Source organism: Vulpes vulpes, chromosome 5 (genome assembly GCF_048418805.1).
Source record: "Vulpes vulpes isolate BD-2025 chromosome 5, VulVul3, whole genome shotgun sequence".
Taxonomy (NCBI): domain Eukaryota; kingdom Metazoa; phylum Chordata; class Mammalia; order Carnivora; family Canidae; genus Vulpes; species Vulpes vulpes.
This window is the reverse complement of record NC_132784.1, coordinates 3,251,693-3,277,465: the sequence shown is the minus strand read 5'-3', so window position 1 is coordinate 3,277,465 and position 25,773 is coordinate 3,251,693. Positions and strand designations below refer to the sequence as shown.

Sequence of the window (25,773 nt, the reverse complement as noted above, 5' to 3'; positions counted from 1 at the left end):
GAGAGAGAGAGGCAGAGTCACAGGCAGAGGGAGAAGCAGGCTCCATGCAGGGAGCCCGACGTGGGACTCGATCCTGGGTCTCCAGGATCAGGCCCTGGGCTGAAGGCAGCGCTAAACCGCCGAGCCACCCGGGCTGCCCTGGCTTGTAAATTTAATAATCCAACCCTCGGGTCCATGTTGTTTTATCATTTTAGTTACATGTTAATGCAGGGTGCCTCAGTTTGGAGCCCATGACAAAGCATTTTAAAGCCCCAGAATCCTATGAGAGTAAAAGCATGATTTCAAAGCCCATTTGCAGCTAGTCTGTCAGGAGAGTAAGTCAGAAAATGTTGACTTGTTCAATTTATTTAATCTGTAAACTGTTATTAAAGGGACATGCCTCTTTAATGCATGTCCTTGGCTATCTTTAAAACATGTAGCAAAATGTGTTAAGTGTGCAGATCCTGCTGCCTTCAGCAGCCAGTAAGTAATCTAGGACTATGTGTTGATACGTCAGTGGATGTGGAATTGACACTGGCAAGGACAGGAACTTGGGTAAGGAAAGGACATAGCAACAGAGAGCGGTCAGAGTCAGGGATCATCTGCACCCAGGAGTAGAGGAATCTATCTTCTGGGTATTGTCCAAATGATGTTGCCCAGTCTGTGGTGATGAGTTCAATCTGATAGGTGTCAGATGCAGATCCAGACTTGTTCCTCAGTGTCATTAAGTGGCAAATGACAGTGGCTTTCTCTCCAGATGGTGGTAGGTGGTTTGCTTAGCTAAATGCTGTAGGATGAGTGGACACAGGCTAAGGACAGTCACAGAGTTAGCTCATGTTAGGTCCTCATCCCACATTTTGCTGAAGTTCTGATCGAATAGTTAGCCCATTAGCCCCCAACCAGGAGTTGGTAAAAATATAAATCTTAGGAAAATGTCTGTCGATGGCATATGCTATTGCTAGAAGTAATGCACTCAGCTCAGCCCATTGGATGCTTTGGTCTCTCCCCCATACAGAAATTAATCTGAATATGGGCCATAGGCTGAGGCTGTCCACTGTTTGGCTCCTTTAAGCCCCGTGCTCATGCCATTGGTAAAGAGATCATTGATTGTCTCATTTTGTGAGTGCTGGCCACCCCACCTCTGATCTCCATTGAGCAAAAGATGAGACACTCTAGGGGACTTTGGCAAGTTAACTTAGTGTCAGGGCATGTGGCCATGTCCTCGCAGAGTAGTGATACTCCACACTCCACAGGCCAAGTTGGGCTTGATCCTGTAGATAGCAATTCCATCTTAAGAAAGTTGTGGCTTCCATTTTACAGAGCTTTTTTCCATTATTCAGAGCATAATAGGAATCTAGCTCCATAGTAAACTGATCCTGCTCCAGTGTGGGCTTCAGTCCTGGTAAGCACCCAGTATGCTGCTTCTCTAGTGGCGAACACCTTTACATTGAGTCTGGGAGTTGCTGGCACTAAAAGTCCATGGGTAAGCGTTTACCTGTCCATCTGGTCCAGAGATTTTGGGAAGCAATTTTGGGGTGGCTGAAAGTTCTAGTTTTAAGTCTTGCCTTCGGTTTATCTAGCATTTGTTATTATTGCTCAGGCCCCTAGTGGAAAATGGAAAACGTACGAAGAATCAATAGAGGGACACCTGGGTGGCTCAGCAGTCGAGTGTCTGCCTTTGGCTTGGGGTGTGATCTTGGAGTCCCACCGGACTGAGTCCCACATCAGGCTTCCTTCATGAAGTCTGCTTTTCCCTCTGCCTGTGTCTCTGCCTCTCTCTGTGTGTGTCTCTCATGAATAAATAAATAAAATCTTAAAAAAAAAAAAAAACACCTCACTAGATGGGGACCAACAAATACTGGAGGTGAGGAACACGTTGGTGCCAGAATCCAAACATTCCTGCTAAATGTTGAGCCTCCTCTGCTGACCTGGGGGGTTCATGCTAGCAGCTTGTCTTTTATTAGAGCATTAGTCAGCGAGGGCTGCCGTAAAAAGCACCACAAATCGGGGTTGGAGTGGGGCTTAAACAATAGACATTGATTATCTCATGGTTCCGGAGGCTGGATATCTAAGATCAAGCTGTCAGCAGGGCTGGTTCTATTCATGCTTCTCTCCTAGTTTCTGGCACTTTGCAGGCAAGCTTTGGTGTCCTTCGCTTATAGAAACGTCACCCTGATCTTTGTCTTCATCTTCCCAATGTTCTCCCTGTGTGTCCCCTTCTTGTAAGTGCACCAGTCATTCTAGAGTAGAGATCTGCCCTATTTTAGTATGACCTAACTTAACTAATTACATCAGCAATGACCCTTTATCCAAATAAGGTCACATTCTGGTGAACTTCAACATATGAATTTGGAGGGGACACAGTTCAAACCATAGCCACTAGACAGCCACGAGTGAAAGACCTGACCCCTCCCTCCTCCTCTCCCCACTTACCTCTATTTCTCTTCTCCTTCTCCTCTTCCTTTCCTTCCCCTCTCTCTCTTCCTCCAAAAGAAGTCCAACCCTTAGTGCTGGCTATAGAAGTAAACGGAAAATGACTGAAATGAGAGCGTACAAATGGGAATTTCAGAGTAAGCAGTAGGGACAGTTACACGCCACATTGTTGTTTAAGTATCTGGGGAGTCCCAAAGGCCTTCCTTGGGCATTATTTCTTCTATAGCTGGTGCCTCTCTGTAGAGGGCAGTCCTTGAAAGTCATGCCCTCAGGGGAGCTTTGTGAGTGCGAAGAAAAAGGTGCAGAGCAGTGTACCTGCTGGGCCCCCATTTGCTGTTTTGAAAGGGAGCACATATGACTACATACACGCACAGAAGGCAGTGAAAACTGTAGATTGCCTCTATGTGGTAGGGAGATTTTTTACTCTTATCCTTTGAAATGTTTCTTTTTTAACCATGGGCATGTTTCACTTTCCAATCAAAAAATAATAATAATGTGAGAACCACACAGGACCAAGTGGGTAAGGATCCAAGTTGTCCTCTGGAGGCTGCGTGAGCTGCTGCCCACACTGCTGGAAGGCCTCTCCTGGATGCGTGCATGGGTTACAAGAAACACAATGTGTTTGACTGGAAGGATAATTATTTTAATCCACCAGTCATGTCAACCAGCAGATTTGCCTTTGAATATCTTATCAAACTTCCCCCAAAACTGCTTTTTTAAAATTTTCTTACCATTACAGGCATTCCAAGAACTCTGAAGATAATGTTAAGATTTGTTAAATATTTTGAACCATGGTAAGTGCTCAATTTTGGAATAAGCATATGCCTTCTCGGGGTGATTATATTCACAAGATGAATACCAACACTTCATTTTTACCATATACCAAGCAGTTCCCATGCATGACCTTACTTCCTTCTAACAACTGCTCTGTAAGGGAGGTAGGGTGCCATCATATCCCCACAGGAATCAATCAGTAAAGTTACTTATGCAAAGTCAAGCACTGGAGGAGCCAGGATTCAAGGCTATGTCTAAGCAAATTCTGGAGCCTGGGCATGCAATCCTTATACTATTGCTAGCTGAGGTCAAGGAAATATAAAGCCACACACCACCAAGTGCAATGCTAAATTAAGCAGTGAGATTAAAAGCACATAGAAAACTGAAAAATATTCACAGTGAGGTAGCCTCACCTAATGAGCTACCTATTGTGTGCTGGGCATCCTTCTGAGCACTTCCATCCCCATGACTTCCCTGTGCAGTGGGCATCAATGCCTTCAAGGAGAAGGAAACCAGGGCTTAGCGAGTTGAAGAGACTTTTGCCCTAGACCACATAGCCCATGGATGACAGAAGGGGAAGAGGACTTGGGGTCATATGACCCCAAAGCACCCTCTCTTGCCACTTCCATTCTTGTTCCCATCCTGCTACGTAAGTGATCTCAATATGTCCATGAGTGAACAGATGAAAAGAAGACCACCATGAAGAGTCCCACTCCCTCCCCAACTTTAATAACACCATGGCCCTATGCTACCTGAGCTGGGATGTGGTCTAAGGCAAATTCATTCTCCTCCCTGCCTTCCCAACGAGAACCCGGACACTGTTGATCAAGGAAGGGAGAACAAAGATAATGAGTGGCTGGGGCTCTCCATCTTACCTTGGCCTATTCCCTGGGTCCTCCTGTGTATAGATTTAGCCTTTGTGCACATGGGCACTTGGAGAAGGTCTGCAACCAAGATCCTCACCACCAGTGTGCTTTGTGCTAGCTACCATTCTGAAATTAAGGGCTCCTATAGGGGTAACAGTCTTGGGGCCTGGCTGGGTTTCACCTGGACACTTAGTGAGTACTGTGAGCTGGGGAGAAGGCTGGCCTGAAATGGGTCTATATCAAGTTTCTGATCACATTTCATGGATAAGGGTGATCACTGTGGCTATGACTCCAGATGGGTTGTGGACGTCACTGGGAAAATACAGCTGGGTTGGCTGAAGGGGCTCCTAACCTGCCATTTTGCTTAGACTTCTACAGAAAAAAATGGTGCCAGGAGACCTTATGTTCTCAGATACTTTTTTTTAAGCCAAGAAAATTTCAAAAACCTCCCTGAATGGTTTAGACATATGTGTCTGATGATGTCACAACTAATGATCTGAAAACAACAAATATCCCTCCAAAGATGTCAGTATTGAGAAGATTCCTAGCATTCACATCTGGCATTCCCAAAGGTTCCACACCAAGTCTACTGCTTATCTTTCTTGGCAGCAATTTATTTTTTTATTTTATTTTTTTTAAGACAGATCTTTTTTTCTTAAGATTTTTAAAATTTATTCATGAGAGACACAGAGAGAGGCAGAGACACAGGCAGAGGGAGAAGCAGGCTCCATGCAGAGAGCCTGATGTGGGACTCGATCCCAGGACTCCAGGATCACACCCTGGGCTGAAGGCAGGTGCTAAGCCGCTGAGCCACCCGGGTACCCTCTTGGCAGCAATTTAAAGAAATACCTAGTAGCTGATGTCTGTCAGCTCTGTGACTCCACTCAGAGCCCCAGCCTTATATATCCAGACCAGCAAGGGTCATCTCCCTGGCTCAGTGAGCCACAGGTACTTCAGATCATCACCCTTACTCTTCATCTTCACCACTCCCATCGGGCTTTCCCCTATATGCTCTGCCCTCACTAATAGTACCCCATCCTCCTTCTCTGGCTGACAGTGAAATGTGGAACAAGTTCTAGCAATTCTTTCTCTGAAGATCTTCCTATTTGTTTTCTCTTCATTCTCAAAATTACTGTCCTACTCAAAAACTCTGTCTCCCATCAGAGCTATTACAACCACAGAGTCAACTCCCCTGCTTCAATCATGAAATTTTTCCTTCAGATCAAAGCATATTCAGAAGATGAATACAGAGAGTAGCAAGCTACTCTGGAAGAAGGAAACAGAAAGGAATCAGGCACAGGTATGAAAACCTGTGGCCACTAAGGCCACCTTCTAAGTGTTGTACATTCCTCTTTCTGGAATCTCTGCAGTTACCTGAATAGGGCTTCAATCCTTGGGATATATTGTTTCTTCTGCTCAATGTCTTCCCTGCTTGTCTGCCCAGCACAGAGTTAAAGCTTGAAACCTAGAACCAGAAAAAGCCAAATTTGAACCTCAGCTCCAAGGACTATGACCTTGGTCCTTTCTGAGCTTGTTTCTGCATCCTTAAGATAAAGGTAATACCAACATTTATGTCATAAAACCGTTAACAGGCTTAAATGATACCATATTTAATTTGCTTAGTGGAGAGTAAGCACTCAATAAATGTTCACCATCATAATCATCCTTGCCCTCAACACTGCCTCCTGCATGGTTTTTCTTGATCTCCTCCAGCTGTACCCCTAGTAAGCCCACCATAATGCATTTCTTATTAAGAAATAAGTTAAATTTGCTTTTCTGTGTCCTTCCTCACATTGTGACCTAATTAAAGGGAAGAAGCTCATCTGCTATTGAGCATATCCAGCACCTACAGGGCTCAGTGTTCAATGAATTGATTAATGAAGAAAGGACGTAGTAAGGGCGATTAATGAAGCAAGTTTACAGAGTGTGTATGATGTGACAGGCATTGTTCTGCTTGCTGGGGATACATCAATAAATAAAACAGATGGACTTCCTGCCCTCATGGAGCTCCCACTCTAACAGGGAGGATGTACTCAATAACAAACAAGTAATTATATAGTAAGTTAGATGGTGCAAAGCACTTCAGGGAAAAATTTAGTGAGGGACAGGTGTTGCTTTCTCATATAAGAAAGCTAGGCAAGGTGTCACAGATAAGGTGACATTTGAACAGAGAACAAAGGAGTGAGAGAACAAGGCTGGTGGATATTTGAGGAGACAGGGCAGGAAAATGTGATCCAGACTGGGAATAGCTGGGTGTACAGGAAGAAAGGGAAGCTGGCCAGGGGCGCTGGAGTGGAGCAAGTGAAGGGAAGAGGAGCATGACATGAGACCAGAGTGGCTATGGGAACTGCAGACTACGGACAATGCGCCATGTGGGGATCAACCAGTCCTTAATGATGATACAAGCTATACTAACTGATTGTTTTCTTGGGTGTCTCAAAAATCCTGTTCATTTACCCATTTTAAAATGCAGCAGAAAGGAAAACTTTTGTAGCCTTATCAGGCATAAGTACAAATGAAGTCATTTCATATTAATAGCTGAATCTCAATGGCTTTGAATGCTCACCTATGCAAATGTAGGGAGTCCTACCTCAAGGAAAACCCTTCCTCCTCAAATATTCTAGGAATCCTAAGGGTGCACATGATCCTATATGGGTTGTGATGGCCACTCCGTTCAAGCTTTTGCGGCTCTGGGCCTGATGATTGCACATATAGACCTGAAGAGGGAGATTCATTCCTGTCACCATGCCCTAAGTTGGTTGACCAGAGGAGCTGCCAGGACTCTACAGGGCTATAAGGTGAGAGTGTTCCTTCTGCATACGGATAACCAGGGTTATTCCACAGCAAAACTTTTTGAACTCCAGTGTTGCATCATCTATCAACACAGTTTTCAGTTCACACCTACAGCCCATTTCTTGGGTCCCAAGAGAGCAAATCTACTTCCATGTTAGTGGGCTCAGGACATACCACGATCTTCAGTGTGCTTCCAAAATTCTATCTTCTTGAGAAGAAGGGCTTGCCCTGTTAGTCTGGTCCTTCTCTTACAATGAATTTTCCCTTGGGATTCCCATGGTCTCTGCAGGTGGGCCTCTGCCTGGGCCACATCAGCCCATGAATCCTATCAATGATCAAAACCAACAGTGGACAGAATTGAAGACTTTTCCCAGGATCCTCAGCCCTAACAGAAATGAGTGCATGGAGCATCTGTAGAAGGTTATCCCCAAACTATTTAGCATTCCCCAGCCATGACCCTCAGAGGCCCTTCATCAGAATATTAGCACTAACCGTGTCCTGAGGTCTTCCATGTATTATTCATGGAATGGTATCTTGAATGGTAACAGCAAAATCTGGAAAAGAATGGACACAGGTATTCACTGAAGATGGTACAAAGTTTAAACAAGATCCAAAACAACTACAAAAATTCTAAGCAATGATTTAAATCCTAGCATTTCACCTAGAAAACACTGCAGAATAACTGAAAGCTTTGGAGGCAGAAAGAATGAACTCCAGATCCACTGGTAGTTTGCTACTTATAGTGACTTTGGGTGGTCATTTTACTTTGAACACATTTTTCTCACTTACAGAAAGATAACAGTGGCTTATTGTGAAACCTAAATAGGTGATTACTGAACACCACGAAACATGAGGCCAGCTGTAGTTCCTCTCCCTTTCAGCAGAGACATGCACAGGATGGTACGGTCCTTATAATACCTTCTAGGTTATGGGATTGACTTATAAGGTTTTGCTTTAAAATTTTTTAAAAAGAAAACTGGTTGATATGAGGTCAATTTCATTCTGAATTCTACTCTAAGGATAACATGATTATGCTGAAAGTCTACCGGATTTTATCTCTTTTTTAAAAATTTCATAGTGAACACTACTTCTTAGGAAACCCCTGAATGGCTTTTTCCACCTCAAGGTTTTCTGACTTCCTCAGTAAAAATAGGAAAGCAACACTTAGAAATAGCCAGAAAATAAAAGCCAAGAACTGAAAGTCTGAACAATAAAATCTATTAACATACGTCATGTGGAAAAGATCCAGCTGAAGAGGTGGCCAGGGATCTGGAATCAGGAGACCTGACCTCGAAGTCTGGCTCTGCCACTTACCAGGTGAGTGGAACCTTGATCTTTGTGCACTTGATTTCTTGTCTTCATCTGTAAAATAGGGACAATATCATCATTCATAGAATTAAGTACAATCAATGTCAAAATGTGAAGTGCCATAAGTTAGATCAGTTCAACAAACTGAACGGTGACAATCAGATGGATATGGTCCTTGACCCCTGGGAACTCACAACCTCTTTAATTCGGTCCTACTTCCTCCTGATATGTTTCAGAAGAGGTCAGCTTGAAGGGTTGTCCGCGACTACACTGGTCAACTACCATGTAAGTTCCTCACAAGACCAGTGCTTACCAACCTCTGCCAGGCTCACACAGAACTGGCCTGGGAAACTATTTCTGTACTATCTCTAGCCAAAAAAGTAACTTCTTTTCTCAAAACATACACAAGAAAGAAGAGAATTATAAAGAAATCACCCCTTCTCCAAACTCAAAGGGCAGGAAAGCATAACCTCTCTCTTTTTGTCTCCTGACTCTTAACCCATGAGCTCTGATTTCCATCACCACAGAGATCCTCACATTTTGGGACACCAAGCTCTGTCTCTTTACTTTCAGTCCACTGACTTTTTAACATGTCATCATCATAAGACATTTACAAAGTATTTTATTTAGAGCCTATTGCTCTCTAGTCAAATAAACCCCAGGAATAACTAGCTAGCTGTCTTAGGGCCCATAACTGCAGTTCCACCATGGAAAGAACCTACAGGACAGGGCCCACGCTTTGTAAGAACCGAGCTAGTCCTGGGAGCACAGACTCAAACCCTCATCTCCTAGTGAGCAGTGTTTTCACTAGTTGCTCTTTCAAATCCTGCTCTAAAGCAGCAAGAGGGATCCCTGGGTGGCGCAGCGGTTTGGCGCCTGCCTTTGGCCCAGGGCGCGATCCTGGAGACTCAGGATTGAGCCCCACGTCAGGCTCCTGGTGCATGGAGCCTGCTTCTCCCTCTGCCTGTGTCTCTGCCTCTCTCTCTCTCACTGTGTGCCTATCATAAATAAATTAAATTAAATTAAAAAAAAAAAGCAGCAAGAATGTTTTTATTTTAAGATTTATTTGAGAGAAAGAGAGCACAGGGGGAGGGACAGAGGGAGAGGAGATAAGAGCATCTCAAGCACACTCTGTGCTGAGCAGAGCCCAACTGGGGGCTCGATCTCATGACCTCAGCCAAAACCAAGAGTTGGACACTTAACTGCACCACTCAGATGCCCCAACAGCAAGAATGTTTTTTAAAAATCTTCCAAGTAAATCCTTTTACAAACTATCACCCTGAAGTTTTGGTCAGATCTTTACATTTTAAAGACGTTATTATGATTTTTTTATTATTTATTCATGAGAGACAGAGAAAGAGGCAGAGACACAGGCAGAGGGAGAAGCAGGCTCCTTGCAGGGAGCCTGATGTGGGACTTGATCCCTGGACCCCAGGATCACACCCTGGGCCGAAGGCAGGCGATAAACCACTGAGCCACCCAGGGATCCCCAGATCTTTACATTTTAATGTACTTGGCTTGCTTAAGATGAGACATACAGGTAATGCTGTGACATACCACTTTCTTTAAAAAAAACCAATGAACATATAAAATGCATATGTAGCTCAATGGTACCAAAATCAGCCAACTTGAGACAACTCACTACAGAAACACATGCATTTTTATAGCATTTCTAGCCTATGTCTACACTAGACAATTCCACCTCTCAGGACTTCTCTACATCTCAGCAATCGTTTTATATACAAGTAACCTACTCCACACTTTACTCCACACTCCACTCTACCTGTGCATCTGAGGCTGGAAGACTTCTGCTACCACAAGAGGGGAAGATTAGAACAGATACTGTATGGAGCTTGGCCTGACAATCTCTGCCTGTTTGAGAGGAAGAGTATTGTGCCTGTGGGTGGGGAGAAGGCGATTTGGAAACAATGGTTAACCTGATACCCTCCAAAAAAAATGTATTTTACTAGTAAAGGGGTCAGTCACTCTCTGGCTCCCAGGGTACAATCTTAAAAGGCCAGGAAGCAGTTGGATGGTATAATTAAAGCGATGCAAGAATAAAATCTCTGTCAGCCAAGAATTCTCTATTTGGCAAAACTATCCTTCAAAAATTAGGGAGAAATTAAGACATTCTCAGATAAACAAATGCTATGGAAATTTACTATCACTAAACAATTTCTATAAGAAATGCTAAAAGTAAAGGTGGTCTTTCGGGCTAAAAGGACACTAGTAACTTGAAGCCATACAAAAATGTAAATCTTTCCAGTACACGTAAATAGATGGACAAACATAAAACCCACTATCATAACTTCTTTTACTGGGTTTATTTTTTATTTATTTATTTTTTAAAATTTTTTATTTATTTATGATAGTCACACACACAGAGAGAGAGAGAGGCAGAGAGAGAGGCAGAGACACAGGCAGAGGGAGAAGCAGGCTCCATGCACCAGGAGCCCGACGTGGGATTCGATCCCAGGTCTCCAGGATCACACCCTGGGCCAAAGGCAGGTGCCAAACCGCTGCGCCACCCAGAGATCCCTTTCACTGGGTTTAAAATTTGTGACATCAATAACATAAAGGCAAGTAGACTACAAAGAAATGGTAAGTGTGATTGAAATTACTGAAAAATATTTATAACTTAGGATGTTATAAGTAATTACACAACTACAAAGAAAATGTCCATAGAACATACACTGAAATGTTGTGCAAAGAAATGAAAGAGAATATACAGAAAGACATCCTGTGTCCATAGACTGGAAGACTTAATATTGTTAAAATGTCAATAATACCCAAAGTGATCTGTAGAACCAATGCAGTCGCTATCAACATCCCAATGTTTACTGAAGAAACAGAATAATCCACCTCAGAATTCATATGAAACCTCAAAGAACCCAAATAGCTAAACCAATCTTAAAAAAGAAGAAAGTTGGAAGACTCACACTTCTGGATTTCAAAATTTACAAAGCCATAGTAGTCAAAACAATGTTGTGCTCTTGCTCTTTTCCTCATGCCAATGAGTTGCTCAGAGGCGGGGCTGCAGATATACTCAAGGTTGGGCTCCGCCCTAGCCCACCACTGTGGCTGAGGAAGCCATCGCTGCTGGAGGTGTAATGGGCCTTAATACTGCTTTACAAGGGGTGTTGAAAACTGCCCTCATCCACAGTGGCCTAACGTGGAATTCGCAAGGCTGCCAAAGCCTTAAGACAAGCACCAAGACCAACTTTGTGTGCTGGCATCCAACTGTGATGAGCTTATGGGTGTCAAGTTGGTGGAGGCCCTTTGTGCTAACCACCAAAATCAACCTAATTAAGGTTGATGACAAAAAGTTAGGGGAATGGGTAGGCCTCTGAACAGAGAGGGAAACTCCATAAAGTAGTCGGTTGCAGCTGTGTGGCAGTTAAGAACTATGGCAAAGAATCTCAGGCTAGGACATCACTGAGGAATACTTCAAATTCGAAAAATGTACAAGTAAAAAACTTGGTTCTTGTTCCTAACAGTGTCATGCTTGCACAAAGACAGTCATATAGACTGACAGTTAAGTGAGCCCAGAAACAAACTCTGTATACATGGCCAAATGATACTTGACAAGGGGGCCCAGACCATTTGATGGGAATAAAGAGTGAAACGGCAATTCATAAAAATGGGAAAAGTATTTGCAAATTATTTATCTGATAAGTTATTACCCAGAATTTATACAGAACTCCAACAACAAATTACTTGGGCAAAATATTTGAATAGGCATTTTCTCCAAGAAGGTAACAAAAGCACTAATTAGCATATGAAAAGATGTTCAATATCACTAATCATCAGAAAACTAAGTCAAAACCACAATGACATACCATCTTACACTCATTAGGACGGCTACTATCAAAAAAACAAAAACAAAACCCAAGAAACAAGAGTTGATGTGGCTGTGGACAAATCAGAACTCTTTGCACTATTGGTAGGAACGTAAAATGGTGCAGCCGTTTTGGAAAACAGCACGGCAGTTCCTTAATATTAGAATTACCCTATGATCCAACAATTCTACCTCTAGATATACACTCGAAAGAACTGAAAGCAGGGTCTCAAAGAAATATTTGCACTCCCTTATTCATGGCAGCAATTTCCACAACAGCCAAAAGGTAAAAGCCACCCAAATAGCCACCAACAGATGATGAACGGATAAACAAACCATGGTGTATATATATATATAATACAGTATTATTCAGACTTAAAATGGAAGGAAATTCTGACTCCCGCTTCAACATGAACAAACCTTGAGGACATTATGCTAAGTGAACACACCAGTCACAAAGGGTAAACAATGTATGATTCCATTTTTATGAGACATAATAGTCAAAACCAGAGACAAAGTAGAATGGTGACTGCCAGCGCTGGGGCAGGTGGAAAAGAATGTGGAGTTACTATTTAATGGGTACTTTCATTTTATAAGATGAAAAGATTTCTGGAGATAAAAGGCAGTGATGATTGCAAACAACTGTGAATGGACTTAATGCCACTAACTGTACACTTAAAAACTGTCCTTTAAGGGGTCATATTTTATGTGTATTTTACATATTTACACATAATGTAAAATAAAATTAGTCAATAATTTAACTGTAAAAAAATGATTCTGTATCATTCCATCCAAGTGGTCAGTTATCACCACCAACACTGGAACAAACTAAGGGTCCTTGTAGAGAGAAATATGCTGACATATTTGGGGACCAAGAGGCGAGCTATCATCAAGTTACATGTATAAATACTACAAATGTGAACAATTGGTTAAATATAGGTGAAGAGTATATGGGAATTTATTTTACCATTCTTGCAAAAAAAATGGCTTGGAAAATTTCCAAAACTTAAAAAAAAAAGAACAAAAAAAGCCGTTCTGTTAGGCCAGGTTTGAGAGTTCTGACCCATGGACCAAGGATCATTTATACAGAAACGATCTTTCCGAGAAACCCCTGCAGCATTTTACATTCCTCAGATATGTTTATCACTCCACTGATACCATGTTTTTTTTATACCACATAGAAGAAATCATCAGATACTTGGGAGTTTACCCCAACAAGTAGCAAACTGCTATACTGGTAACTTTAAGTCTTTTTTTAAAGCACGATTCTCAAATCTTTCTTTACAATTTTTAGCGATGACCAGGGTCATCAACATCTGCTTCAGTAGGTGGCTGTGCTTTGACTGCCCTCACACGTTTTTTTTTTTTTAGGTGTTGTATATAAAGCAAGAGGACTGTAGAAGATAATTGGTTCCATCTCCACCCAGCAGTTAGCAGTCATCTGAGAATATTTTATGCACCTGCCTTTTCCAGTTCACTGTCCCATCTGTGCTGTTTGTTGAAAGTAAACGCAGGGGCACCTAGTGGCTCGGACAGTTCAGCATCTGCCCTCAGCTCAGCTCAGGATCCCAGTCCCAGGACTGAGCCCAGCAACAGGCTTCCTCAGCAGGAGTCTGCTTCTCCCTCTGCTTGTGCTCTCATTCTCTCTCAAATAAATAAATAAATAAATAAATAAATAAATAAATAAATAAATAAAATCTCTTTAAAAAGTAAATGCAGAGTTCTGGATTCTTTCCATTAAGTGCATATACCTCATGCCATTTTGGCTGTTCAAAGGCTTTTATGGCAAGTACAACTTTCATGGTTTTTTGAAAATCAAGGTTGTTAGAGACACCTGGGTGGCTCAGTGGTTGAGCATCTGGCTCAGGTTGTGATCCTGGGGTCCTGGGATTGAGTCCCACATCAGGCTCCCTGCAGGGGAGCCTGCTTCTCCCTCTGCCTGTCTCTTACGAATAAATAAAATCTTAAAAAATAAAATAAAATTAAGGCTGTCAGAAAGCCTATTCCAATTTGTATGAGTAGAACTTTTATAATTGAAATGTATGACTAGTTCTTGGATTTAGTCATTTTGACTAACCAGAGATTTTTTTCATAGTTAAATCTGCGGAGACCATTAAGGTAAGTTTAAGGTATCACAAAAATAGAATAGAGTAATAAACTATAATTATTTCTAACCCAACTGCCCAACTGCTATCAGTAATTGGTAGTGATTTTCAGTTACATCCACATTTCTTCCAAGGCAGTATTTCACAACTTTTTCATTTACAGAACCCTTCCCATGAGAAAACGTTAAAATCAAGTAATTAAAATTTCCCTGACAAGAGAAATAGTTAAGACTTTCTCAGTATTTCAACTTCAACTAGAATATCCCAATTCACTTCTGACACTAACCACCCGGAGTTAGCATCACACTCAGGTTTAAGGGCTCAGTCCTTCACAAGACTACCCAATTTTGGATGCCAGCTGCAAGTGGGTCCATGCTCATTTTTGACTGGTTACAAATCTTGGGGTTCCCATACTCCCTTAGGTTCAAGGATTTGCTAAAATGACAGAACTCAGGAAAGCACTATGTTTATGGTTAGTTTTATTATAAAGGACTCAAAGTGGGAGGACCACCCAAATGAAGAGACACAGGGCGAGTTCTGGGAAGAATTCACTTCCACACCTTCTTTGTGAAATGAAGGCACATCACCACCTCAGATGGTCACTGTGCTCATCAATCAGGAAGCCCCACTGAGCTTGAGTGTCCAGAGTTTTTAATTGGGGTTTTTAAATTCAGGCATGACCAATCACATACATCACTGGGGACATGACTGAATTCAATACACTCCCCTGTAGGCCTGCCTCAAATCCCAACCCTTGAGTTATGTGGTAGATCTTATTGGTGACAGGCCCCATCCTAAAGCTTCTAAAGGCCTACCAAGAGTCACCTCATTAGCATCACAAAGACATTCATATCACCCTGGAAATACCAAAGGTTTTAGAAGCTCCTTGTCAGGAACCCAAGACAGAGACCAGAGAAATTCCTTACTATACCACAGTTGGGAAGGCTGGACACAGAACACAGAGGGTCAGAGCCATTGTAATATCTGAGATTTTTTCCCCCCACCAAGAACCAATTTTTATCCCTACTAAGAATACATCCTCTAAGACAATGAAGAGACAGCCCCCCAAAACAGAATGGAACTTTATTGTGTAAAGTTTATAGAAGTATGACTAGTAAGTATTCTTCTGTACAAAGTACACAACAAACAGTTTTTAAATACAAGTGAGAGAAATGTGAGTTCTATGACAACATTTGATACAAGCAGAACCATTTACAGATACACTAAAAAAATTTTTTAAAATATCATCTTCTTTCTCCAAAGAGTCCATTGCGCATTTCTTAGAGATGGGGACACGTCCCATGCAAGGTCACAATGGCATTTTATTGCCCTCGATGCTGATTTTCACTGCGTGTGCAGATCTGCTTTTTTTCCTGATATCTGTGAACTTTCTCATCTGTTTATCCAGTCGACTGATACCCTTCTTGGAGGTCCCCTGAAACTAAGAGTGGGGTAAAAATTAAAGAGCAAATTATTGAAACAAATCTAGTTTTGTCTTTCATCTTTTTTTATCTTAAAGTTCACAGTCAGAAGAGCTGCTATCTCTGGAATAATCACAATATGCTTTGGTGACCTCAGAAAAACAGATCAAGTATACACACAAGCCTTAGCAATGTACACATATTAAACTTTCTCAATGAAGCATAACAGCTGTCTGTGTCTTATTTTAAAATTTGGCCTCAGTCTTTAGAAAGTTTCTAGATGAAAGGAGGAAAATTTAAACTATGATCTCAATTCCATTAAATTACATTTTGGCTATGTGCTTTTTCCTTTCAAAGGTCAAACATGGAGCTGAACACTTGACATTCACCTCCCAACAGCACTGGCTTGAAGAATAATAATCTTCTAAGGCAAGGAAAGTCATCTGAGGAAAAGATAAGCCTAATGAATGAAGTGAGAGGATAAATAAAGTGAACCCATTGATTCTGGAGCTCTAGTTTCAGACTTGGAGTGATCCTCAGTTTGCCTCAGCAAGTTCTAGAACCCTGGGCAAATCAGGCCCCTGGTCCGTATTCCTTTCAGGACAGCTGAGAGAAGTAAATGAAATAATAGTGTCAAATATCAGCACAGTCAGTGCTCAAAATAAATATCAGCTATTAACTAGTATTACTACTACTTTGAAACCAATTACATTTATGTTAAATAAATATATGTGACACAAAAAGAAAAGTAAATGAAGTCTTTTGATCCAAGGGACTTACTACTTCTTCCATATCTTCCTGCTTGCCTTCTATGTTTAAAAGTTTAGTTGTTACATTACTTCTTTTATAATTTCTGTGTGTCTGGAAAAGATGTAGTCTCCAAGAAATTGATACCTTTGGATATGCTTAAGTCTGTCAAAGACCAGGGGGAACTCTTCTTGTTGACAATAATGTTACTGACAATTGTGATCTCTAAGAATGTTGAGTGGTTTAATAAGAGAAGAATTTTTCTACTTCTCCCCAAATGTTTATTACTGAATCACCTGTGAAACTCAATTCCAAGGCTGCTAAAGGAAGGCAGGGCCCAGGAGAGACTGGGGTCAGTTACCAGTATGGTGATGTTCCTTTGAGTTGAGGAGTCTCCCAAGTGTCATCCCACCTCCAGACCCAGCGTGCACCTCAGACAGCAGCAAGGAACCTTAAGTCAGTCTTGAACAAGAGTCACATTGATCATCCACCCTAGACTTTCTAAAATAATCCCAAGTCCAATTATTTATTTAACACTTGGCACTAGTACTTTGAGTTAGCATAAATATTGGTTCTCAGATGAATATCATCTAAATCCCTTGATTTCCTGGACAGTTCTAAACATGTGACCTCCCTTCAGACAATATGTCCTGATGCTTAGTACTTATAGTAGTCCACATCAGAAGCCTTACCTGCTCAGATCTCCACCAGTTACCCAACTGCCAGCAGTCTATATGCCAGCAGGAAGGTCTCCCAGGACTCTCTAAGAACCTGAGCCCTCTAGCCTCTGCAAAAGGGACACACCCAAGTCACACTGATCCATTCCCAGTTATATAACTTTTTTAAGACTTGTAGCTTGGCAGACACCCAGTTTCCCCAAGCCTGAGAATACACAGGATCTACTACCCAACACGCTAAATTCAATGACCTCTCTACTGATTCAACTCTGTACTATCTCTTTAGGGCATTAAAAGTGTATGCTGCACTGTTTTATCAGTAAAAAAAACAAAAGCAGCTGAAAAGATTAGCAAGATGGGTTTGCTTAAAAAAAATTATGGTACAACTGTATTGTGACACAGTATTAAGTCACAGAAGAAGGTTTACTTAAATGAATTTTTACCACGTTAAGTAAAACACAAATCCAACAAAGTATAAAACACAATTTTGCATAAAAGTTGAAAAGAAAAACACCAAACCACAAAACCAGTAATGTTTATGTACAATATAAAAAGGACAAAAAGGAAATAACCCAAAATGTTAATACTAAGGTGTGATGGAATTACAAGTGACATTAATTTTATTTGTGCTTTCTGCATTAAAAATTTATATAAAAACATACAATGCTTTTGTCATTTTACTGTTATCCTAAAACCACTCCATGGAATAAATTAACATATAAACATACAATGTAGTGTAGGTTACTGTATTACTTAGAGGAGTGAAAATCAGAAACCATAGAGGAATAAACAAATTATATATTCACATGATAGACTATTGTGCAGCTGTTATAAATGATAAGGTGATTTAACGAGGGGAAGGGATCAAAGTTATATACAGTATAATTTTGTGAAAAGTATCCATAGGCAAAAATTCTATCAAACTGCTTTTGAATGGTTTTTATAATCTCAAATTTTTCTATAATTATAACCAGAAAAAACCAGGTTTTAAGCATTACTGGAAATACATTTAACACATCAAACTGTTAACACAGTGGGAACTTCAAGGAAGAGCAGGGCTTTGGAAATGGGGTTATCCTACAGTGTTTTATGTTTACTTATATAATTTCAAAAATAAATGACATTTAAAACAAAAAGAGTTTCATTTGAAAGCCATTTACTCACTCCAATTTTCTCTCTGGAAAATACATTTTATAATAATACTTATTAGTGTCTGCAATGTGAAAGCCCTCAGTAAATCTGTAAGGACTTTTTCCAAACAGGGAAATAGTGTCAGGGCGTTTAAGGACAATACCCTAAAATGTAACATGAAACTACCAGACCTTAAAACATGCCTTATTTTTTTGACCGAGCTCTAATTAGCCAGACTTGGGCCTAGATTGGCACGTTATAATCTTGGGAGTGCTGGGATGAAGCAAAGGAATTCAGTTTGAATTTCCCTCTCCTCCTGTTAGTCACCTCTCTGCTTTACCAGGAGGCTGGGCCACTTCTTCCCACCTGCCTGTCACCTACTGGCTGAACGGGATCAGAACCAGCAACAGTGGCAAACGGGTAAGTGTCCTTCAAGACACATAGCTAGGCTTCCAAAGACTGGCCACTGAGATTTTATTACAATTTCTTTGCCTTATTTTGTTCTCAATTCTCAAACGGAAGTGTGCTGGGGAAGAAAAAATACTAGTAAGAGAGGGATAGTAATAGGGAAAAGACAGTGAAAAAAGTAAAATTAAAAAGAAAGAGGGGCAGTTGAGGAAGAGAAGGAGTATCAAGGGATGTGGACATAGATAAAAGTACAAAAAAGGTAAGGAAGTACAAAAAAAAGGTAAGGAAGTACAAGAAAAAGGTAAGGAAGTACAAAAAAGTTCTTGGCACTGAAGTAGTAGTGCTCTACCTTTCATTTATTCTCAATAAGTAAGAAAATGTGCTTTGTTTTGATTGCAGCATAACAGCAAAAATGAACTGGCACAAAGGTGAGTGTAGTCTGTGACAAAAGCTGCCCAAGCAGGGTCATGGAAAAGTCACAAAAGGAAGGCAACATAGACTCTCAAGAGCACACTGCTGCACAGAGGTACCGCTATCATCTCAGAGCACAGCAGGGAGTGAGTCTGGCTTTAAGGAATGGCCCCAATGCTTTCATTTCTGACCATGTATTAAGTATGTACTAATCACATTTATCAAATATTCAGTGTAAGGCTTTATGTGATGGGTCTTTGCAAACGCACAATGCTGGGCCACTGACAATGGTGGAAAAAAGTCACCTCCCTTCTACGAAGAAGCTACTCATCACTTTACATGCCTGTTATGGAGACCACTATGATTCTTGACCCTAAAAAAGCTTTTTTAATAAAAAATGGGTAACATGAAAATCAAGATGCTTCTCAGGGAATTAATTATCTATGAGTTTCTGGGGTACTAATAAAGGAAGGAACTTCCATATCAATTTCTAAATATTCAACAGGACTCGAAAGTCACAAAGTGTTTGTTAAAGGCCATTATTTTAGTAACTAAAAGTGGGCTGGGCCTTTTCTGGTTAAGAAAGCACACGCACACTTGTTTTCACTCTAGCTGCTGACAATTCAAGCTCATGCACAGAGCATGCTTCCTTGGGGATACCTCCCGGATACACTCTGGTAGGGCCAGGACTACAGGGGCATCCTGTTGCCTTCAATGCTGAACTTGACAGCACGATGCACTTTGCTGAGTCGTTTCTGTTCTGCAAATCGCCTCTTATGCTTTTCCAATCGGCTTAGGCCCTTTTTAAGAATACCAGGCTAGAAAGAGTAGTTTGAATGGAGAATAAAAAAAGATTACTGAAGAGCAATGAAGATCACGGAGTAGTATTTACAATGATGACAGAGGAAGTGTCTACCCTAAATATTTCACAACAGAATTACTTAAAACAGTTGAAGAGAAAGGGAAGGGTGGATTGCAGAAGTAGGGAGGTCTGTTTCTCACAGTTCTAAAAAATGACTGCATAAGAACACTTTAGGCTTTATGATTCAGTTGAAATAAAGGGGTAAGAAGAAACTTCCTGGCTTGATAAGGTTACTTAAGTCTGAAGTGAAGCTCATAAGCAAGGAATGATCAGGCTAGCTAAGAGACCAGAAAACAGCTCTCTTTAAATCAGATAAACCTCAGGAGCTGTTAAGAGGTATTATACACGAAGTAAAAGACAAAATAGTAATTTGCACTTGAGATCGACCTTGCTATCTCCCTGCTTGCTTACCCTGGATGACTCCATTTCCACGTTCCATTTAGGTCTGACAACGTAGTCCTTGTTTGAGGGCATGGGGACCCTCGCACGGGCACAGAATCCAGGATCTCCAGGTCTGAGAGCCCTGAGAATGGAAAGAAGAACATGCTATTATGTAGTCAACCATAGTTGTGTGCAGCTGACTCAGCTGCACAGGTGTTTCAAACTTCCTCTGTCTCCCAGGTCACCCAATCTGCCCCCCTGCTATCTTAGCTGATCTCGCTATCACTCACATTACTCTAAAAGTTCTTCACCTTCCCTCCCAAAGCCAACTTCCTGTGCATATTCAGGATTCCTTTTAGCATCTCCTCAGCTTCAGACATAATCAAGCCCCTTTCCTTTCCAAGATTGGAAAGCATGCAACAAGCAAAATTATCCTACAAGAACTAGGATATTGATGTTGATAAAAGTCCATCAATTTTTATTTACATTTCCCCAGTTTTACTTACATCCATTTGTGTGTCTGTGTTTCTTAGTTCTATGCAATTTTATCAAACGTGCAGGTTTGTGTACTCCCCACAAGGGTCCATCCTACTGTCCTTTTATCAAAACATAGCCACCCTCCTACCCCATCTGCCCAGCTCCTAATCCCTGGTGACCACAAATCTATTTTGTTATTTTAGTATTTAAAGAATGTTCTATAAATGAAATACACTATGTAATCTTTAGGAACTGGCTTTGTCCACTAAACATAATGCCCTTAAGGATCCATTCAAGTTGTTAGTTACATCTATCAATATTTTGTTCATTTAACTGCTGAGTTGTCTTCTATTGTATATATGTACCACAGTTTGTTTAACCATTCACCTGCTGAAGGACACCTGGGTTGTTGTCCCAGTTCTGGACTATCATGAATAAAGCTATATGCTCACATACAGGTTTTTGCACAAACATAAGTGTTCATTTCTCTGGGTAAAAAAAACCCAGGAGTGCAAGTGAGGGATCATATGGTGGTTGCAGGTTTAACTTTATATGCAACTGCCAAACTGTTTTCCACAGTATAGCTGTATCATTTTACAGATAGCAATGTATGAGCGAGCTAGTTTCTCAACATCCTTGCCAGCATTTGATGGTGCGATTTGAGACCAAATTAAGACTAGCATCCTTCAAAAGTAAAGCCTATCTGTAAATGTCTGGGCATTCAAATCACTCAACCTTTAGGTAACTATTCACCCTAGTGGTAAATGGAGAGTAGGTATATATATGTCTGTGTCTGGGGAGGTGGAAAAGAAGGATAAAAAGGTTCTACATCATTTCTATTCCTTTGTATAGAGTGGAATTGTTTTCTTTTCCTTTTTTAAAAAGAGAGCGTGGGAAGAAGGGGAGAAGGAGAGAGGGAATCTTAAGCAGGCTCCACACCTAGAGTGGAACCCAATCTCACAACCCCGAGATCATGATCTGAGCCAAAATCAAGAGTCAGACCCTGAAACGACTGAGCCACCCAGGTGCCCTGAGTTTAATCTATTCTTAACACGAAGCTTCCATAAGCTTCAAATACATGAATAAATTAAGTGGCTTGCAAAAGAAAATTCTCCTACCTTATTCTCCCCTGAAGCTGCCACCTGCCCCATCATCAAACCTATCCATAAACCCCCAACATCGGTACCTTCTAACCCCTCTCCTTCTCTCCTTTTGCAGTCTGCCCACACTCACTGCACAAAGCCCTCTGCAGCCTTGGCCACAGCCCAGGCTCTTTGCCACAGCCCCTCTCCAGCCTGGCCTCATTCTCTCTAGGGTCTCCTATGTGCAGGACAGCACACACTCACCTGCACTGGCCACACCCCTTCTCAGAGTGGTGCGGATTATTTCCTACTCTCTATACTTTGTGGATTCCGTAACTTTTCTGTGGAAATAACTGCCAAACCTATTATGTCTCTAGGCCCAGTGTCCAAGTTTTAGACTCACGATATTCACAGAAATATCTCATTTACTATGGTCCAAACAGAACGCACCTACATTCTCAAAATCTACTCTTCCTCTCCACTTGAGCAAATGGTAACACCATCAAGTCTCAGTAACTTGGGGCAAAATTCTGGTTGGTCAACGTTAGCCAAACTCCTCGCCCACAGAGTCACCAACTCTTGGTAATTTGCTCCACTAAGTCTTCTAGCCTTCTGCTGCCCCATCACCACCTCAAGTTTCACTGCTTTCAGCTCCTCTGTACTCTAACCCACCCTACACCACGATGACACCAGCACCAGTACTCCAAATCAAATCTGACAACTTCTAGTCTACATGGAATCAAAGAGGAGTGACAATTCCTTGTCTTGATCTAAAGCTCTTCAAAATTTGGCCCACATCTCCACTCCTGAACTCATCTCCTACCTCCTCACATACCATACTACTGCTCAACTGCTTCAGTCTACTTGCCATTCCTAAAGTGGGCCTTGCATGATAACCCATGTCTTTACTTAAGCTCTCACCTTCGTTTATAAACTCTATAGACATTTTATGAGCATGGACTATTTTTTAATTCAATTTTGTATTCCCGGGGCTTAATAGAGTCTAGTACATATCAAGCAGTAAAAAATCTTTACGAATGAACTATTTCTTAATCTTATATCCTTATACCACTGTATTTGTGGATATTCAATAAATCTTAAACTGAAAATCATCCCCCACTAATATGAACTTTGTTAAAGCAGCAAGCAGAAGAGTCTCTATATCAAGCTTAAGAAAAAATAAATTTTTAAGTCTTACTTCTCTTCCCCTGTCAGCACCTTTTCCAGGTCTCTTCGGGGTGTCTGACCACCAGTGCTGTGAAAAAAGATGCCAGGAATATTAGAACCTTATAACTAAGAAAAAAACCAGCAAAGCAAAACATCAAACTCAGACCATAATTAGGTCCTTTACACTGGATCTGGAAAAATTACTCCAAATATTGTAAAAGTACCACTTCTTTTAATGATTACTTGCACACCAGATTTCATCATGGGTGAGCAGTAACTGCCATTTTTGTAATTTATAATCCTGTCATCCTGGATGCAACTGTATTCAGTTTGCTGATACAAACTGAACCAGTAGCCATTTTTTTTCCTCCTAAGAAAGTGAAAATGGGCCTGAGAAAGTTTTTTTTTCTGCAACTGGTTGAAACAACATAAGCAACCTCTGAAACTGTGGCACGGGCCACATTCCACCAGATAGAACCAAACAAGGAGGGAGTATGGGCCTTATTACAATACCACATTTAAACTAAAAGGGTATGAACTACACAGACATATCAATTTGAAAGAAAAAATAAAAATCCTATCACCCTGGAGGATTCTTAATGACCTTATTTACAAAACAAATGAGTTATGTGAACAGTATTTACTCTTCATACCTATTCATTCTCCGTCGTTGAGGCATTTGTTCTAGATCTCTTTGCTCTCTTTCCTCTCTTGTCATACCTTTGTAGTTTGAGGTAAGACCAAATATAGGCCGTGACCATTCATCTGTAACAAGGAAAAATCATTTGGTTAGACTAGAAAGTAGCATTTTTGCTATCATTCCCTGAAATAATCACACCCTAGTGTGATGTAATATTCCAGGCATTTAGAATATTCTTTCCCTAAATATACCATTATTTTAGGACCATTTGAGGATACACACAGCATGTAATACCAGTATTATAATCCGCTTCAGGGGATTCAGAAAATTCAGTGTCAAAAAGTCATTTAAGCTTATAGCCACCACAGAGATTTAAAGAAAGTAATATCTGACTCACTTTGACAGTCATCAATTAGCTGTGCTGACATTTCATTGATGGTCTAATTTGTAAATTTACTCTACTGAAAAAAGAAAATCTCAAAATTCTTATACCTTCCTATTCTAACCAAAAATAAGCTCCCTTATTACTTGCCAAATGGTCTAAATCTTCAAAAATTGCACTTTTAACAGTGCAGCACCGAGTCTAGATTTCACTAAGTCTAAGAAAGCTGCTACAGTGACATGATGATGAACCGAAGTACTACATGCCCACTGTTTAGCCACTAAAAGTCCAAGGGTGCCAAGTGATGTTTTTGTTCTCAAACACAACATAGCTTACTGCTGCATTTAATATATCATCAAAACAATCAAGAACCTTCACGGAGTATAGAAAGCAGGGAGTCTGTGAGGGCATTAGAAGTTTGGGACACCCGGGTGACTCAGCGGTTGAGCATCTGCCTTCAGCTCAAGGTGTGATCCCAGTCCAGGGATCGAGTCCCACATCAAGCTCCCTGCGAGGAGCCTGCTTCTCCCGTTGTGTCTTCTCTGCCTCTCTCTCTCTGTGTCTCTCATGAATAAATAAATAAAATCTTTTTAAAAAAGGGCATTAGAGGTTTATCATATACGAGCATACCACAGATTAACAAAATAAAAAATGCAGGCTATAAAAAAATTCTCTAAAAAGTTTCGATAATCTCAAAAATTCAGTGCAAAAATAATTACTGTATTCACATATAGGAGTCTTTTTTTTAAAATATACCCTTAAAGTTTAAAAAAAAATTCCTTTGCAACATGGAGCACAGGAAGAATTAAGGATAACAACAAAAACACACATGGTTTATATTCTTAAAACTGAAGGATTTCATAAATGATATGGTAACTGATTAGACGAATTCCAGTTAAGACTCCTGGATTTCTGTTATCATTAAATAAGAACATGCAAAAGGCTCTGGAGACGATTGTAAAAGTAGCAAGAGCACTAGTGGCTAACATTTCTTGAGGTCTTACTACGTGCTTTACATATATCCTCTCATTTAACTTTTATAACTCAAAGTGAACATATCAATTGTTTTACAGAGGAGGAAACCAAGGCTTAGAGCTTAAATCACTTGCCTAAAGATACGCAATAAAGTAGGTGGTGAATACAGGATTTGAACCCAGGTATGATTGACTCTAGGGCCTGTATGCTAACCCTCTTCTCTATACATGCACTTGATCCAGAATTAGAAAACTTTTCATTTGCTCTCCTTAATATTAATAGCATACCTTAAACATGCTGAGAAACATTTTAAGTCTAAGCTAAAAAAGCCAATACCCACAAGAAATTAACCAAAAAAATTTCTAGTCTACTTCATGAACTCATTTTAAATATTGGTAAAAATAGTTTGCTTTTGTACATACATGTCTTTCTGATATACACAAACACAACAAACAAAAAGCAAAATGTACATACTGATTAATTTCCCTGCCATATCCTTGTTGGACCTTGATTCCTTGGGGTGTTTATAGAGATACATCACTGCTCGTCCAATCCCACTATGCTTCAGTGTCTCCTGGCTCACACTAGGTAGCTGGGAAATACAAACACATATATACACATTAATCACTCAAAAGCTGGGAGTCCTGCCAATCTATCCTAGAAGACCTCCAACACCTGTTTTTTTTTTACAATGGAGTAACAAAAATTCCATTTTCAGGATCTGCAGGATCTTGAACACAAAGACACTGTGTTCACATCATGAGTTGAGAGTTCAGTATTAGACGGACTCAAAGCAGAACTAATGTGATAAAGTGTAAACTAACCATACTCAGAGGTCAGCAGTTTAATACAAATATCAGTACAGGTCTCTGAATCAAACAGATCTGAGTCTGAACCCAAGCACAGCCATCTGCTA

The 25,773-nt window shown here is 40.7% G+C and overlaps 1 protein-coding gene, 1 long non-coding RNA gene and 1 pseudogene across 13 annotated transcripts in view; 1 reads left to right on the top strand and 2 right to left on the bottom strand.

Moving 5' to 3' along the window:
- Window positions 1-2,418: 2,418 nt before the first annotated feature.
- Window positions 2,419-8,466, bottom strand: LOC112932726 (uncharacterized). The gene is made up of 5 exons (XR_003237541.2): window positions 8,075-8,466; window positions 7,338-7,399; window positions 7,020-7,170; window positions 5,427-5,517; window positions 2,419-2,493 (listed from the first exon to the last, which is right to left on the bottom strand). It is a non-coding gene; the product is annotated as an uncharacterized lncRNA (long non-coding RNA).
- Window positions 8,467-8,860: 394 nt separating this feature from the next.
- On the top strand, window positions 8,861-11,647 carry LOC112932734 (small ribosomal subunit protein eS12-like; annotated as a pseudogene).
- A 3,514-nt stretch (window positions 11,648-15,161) lies between these two features.
- IWS1 (interacts with SUPT6H, CTD assembly factor 1) overlaps window positions 15,162-25,773 on the bottom strand; it is a 41,156-nt gene continuing 30,544 nt past the window's right edge. For 4 of the 12 annotated variants that reach the window (XM_072757480.1, XM_072757483.1, XM_072757476.1 and 1 more), the window contains exons 10-15: window positions 25,332-25,449; window positions 23,514-23,625; window positions 22,892-22,948; window positions 20,165-20,276; window positions 19,552-19,709; window positions 15,162-15,537 (exon numbers count right to left, since the gene is read on the bottom strand). In XM_072757480.1, coding sequence (XP_072613581.1) covers window positions 19,581-19,709; window positions 20,165-20,276; window positions 22,892-22,948; window positions 23,514-23,625; window positions 25,332-25,449 — 528 coding nt within the window. In that variant the 3' untranslated portion in view covers window positions 15,162-15,537; window positions 19,552-19,580. Of the gene's footprint in view, window positions 15,538-16,560; window positions 19,710-20,164; window positions 20,277-22,891; window positions 22,949-23,513; window positions 23,626-25,331; window positions 25,450-25,773 lie in introns of those variants that run through there. The other 8 variants (XM_072757478.1, XM_072757473.1, XM_072757472.1 and 5 more) reach the window with 3 other exon arrangements.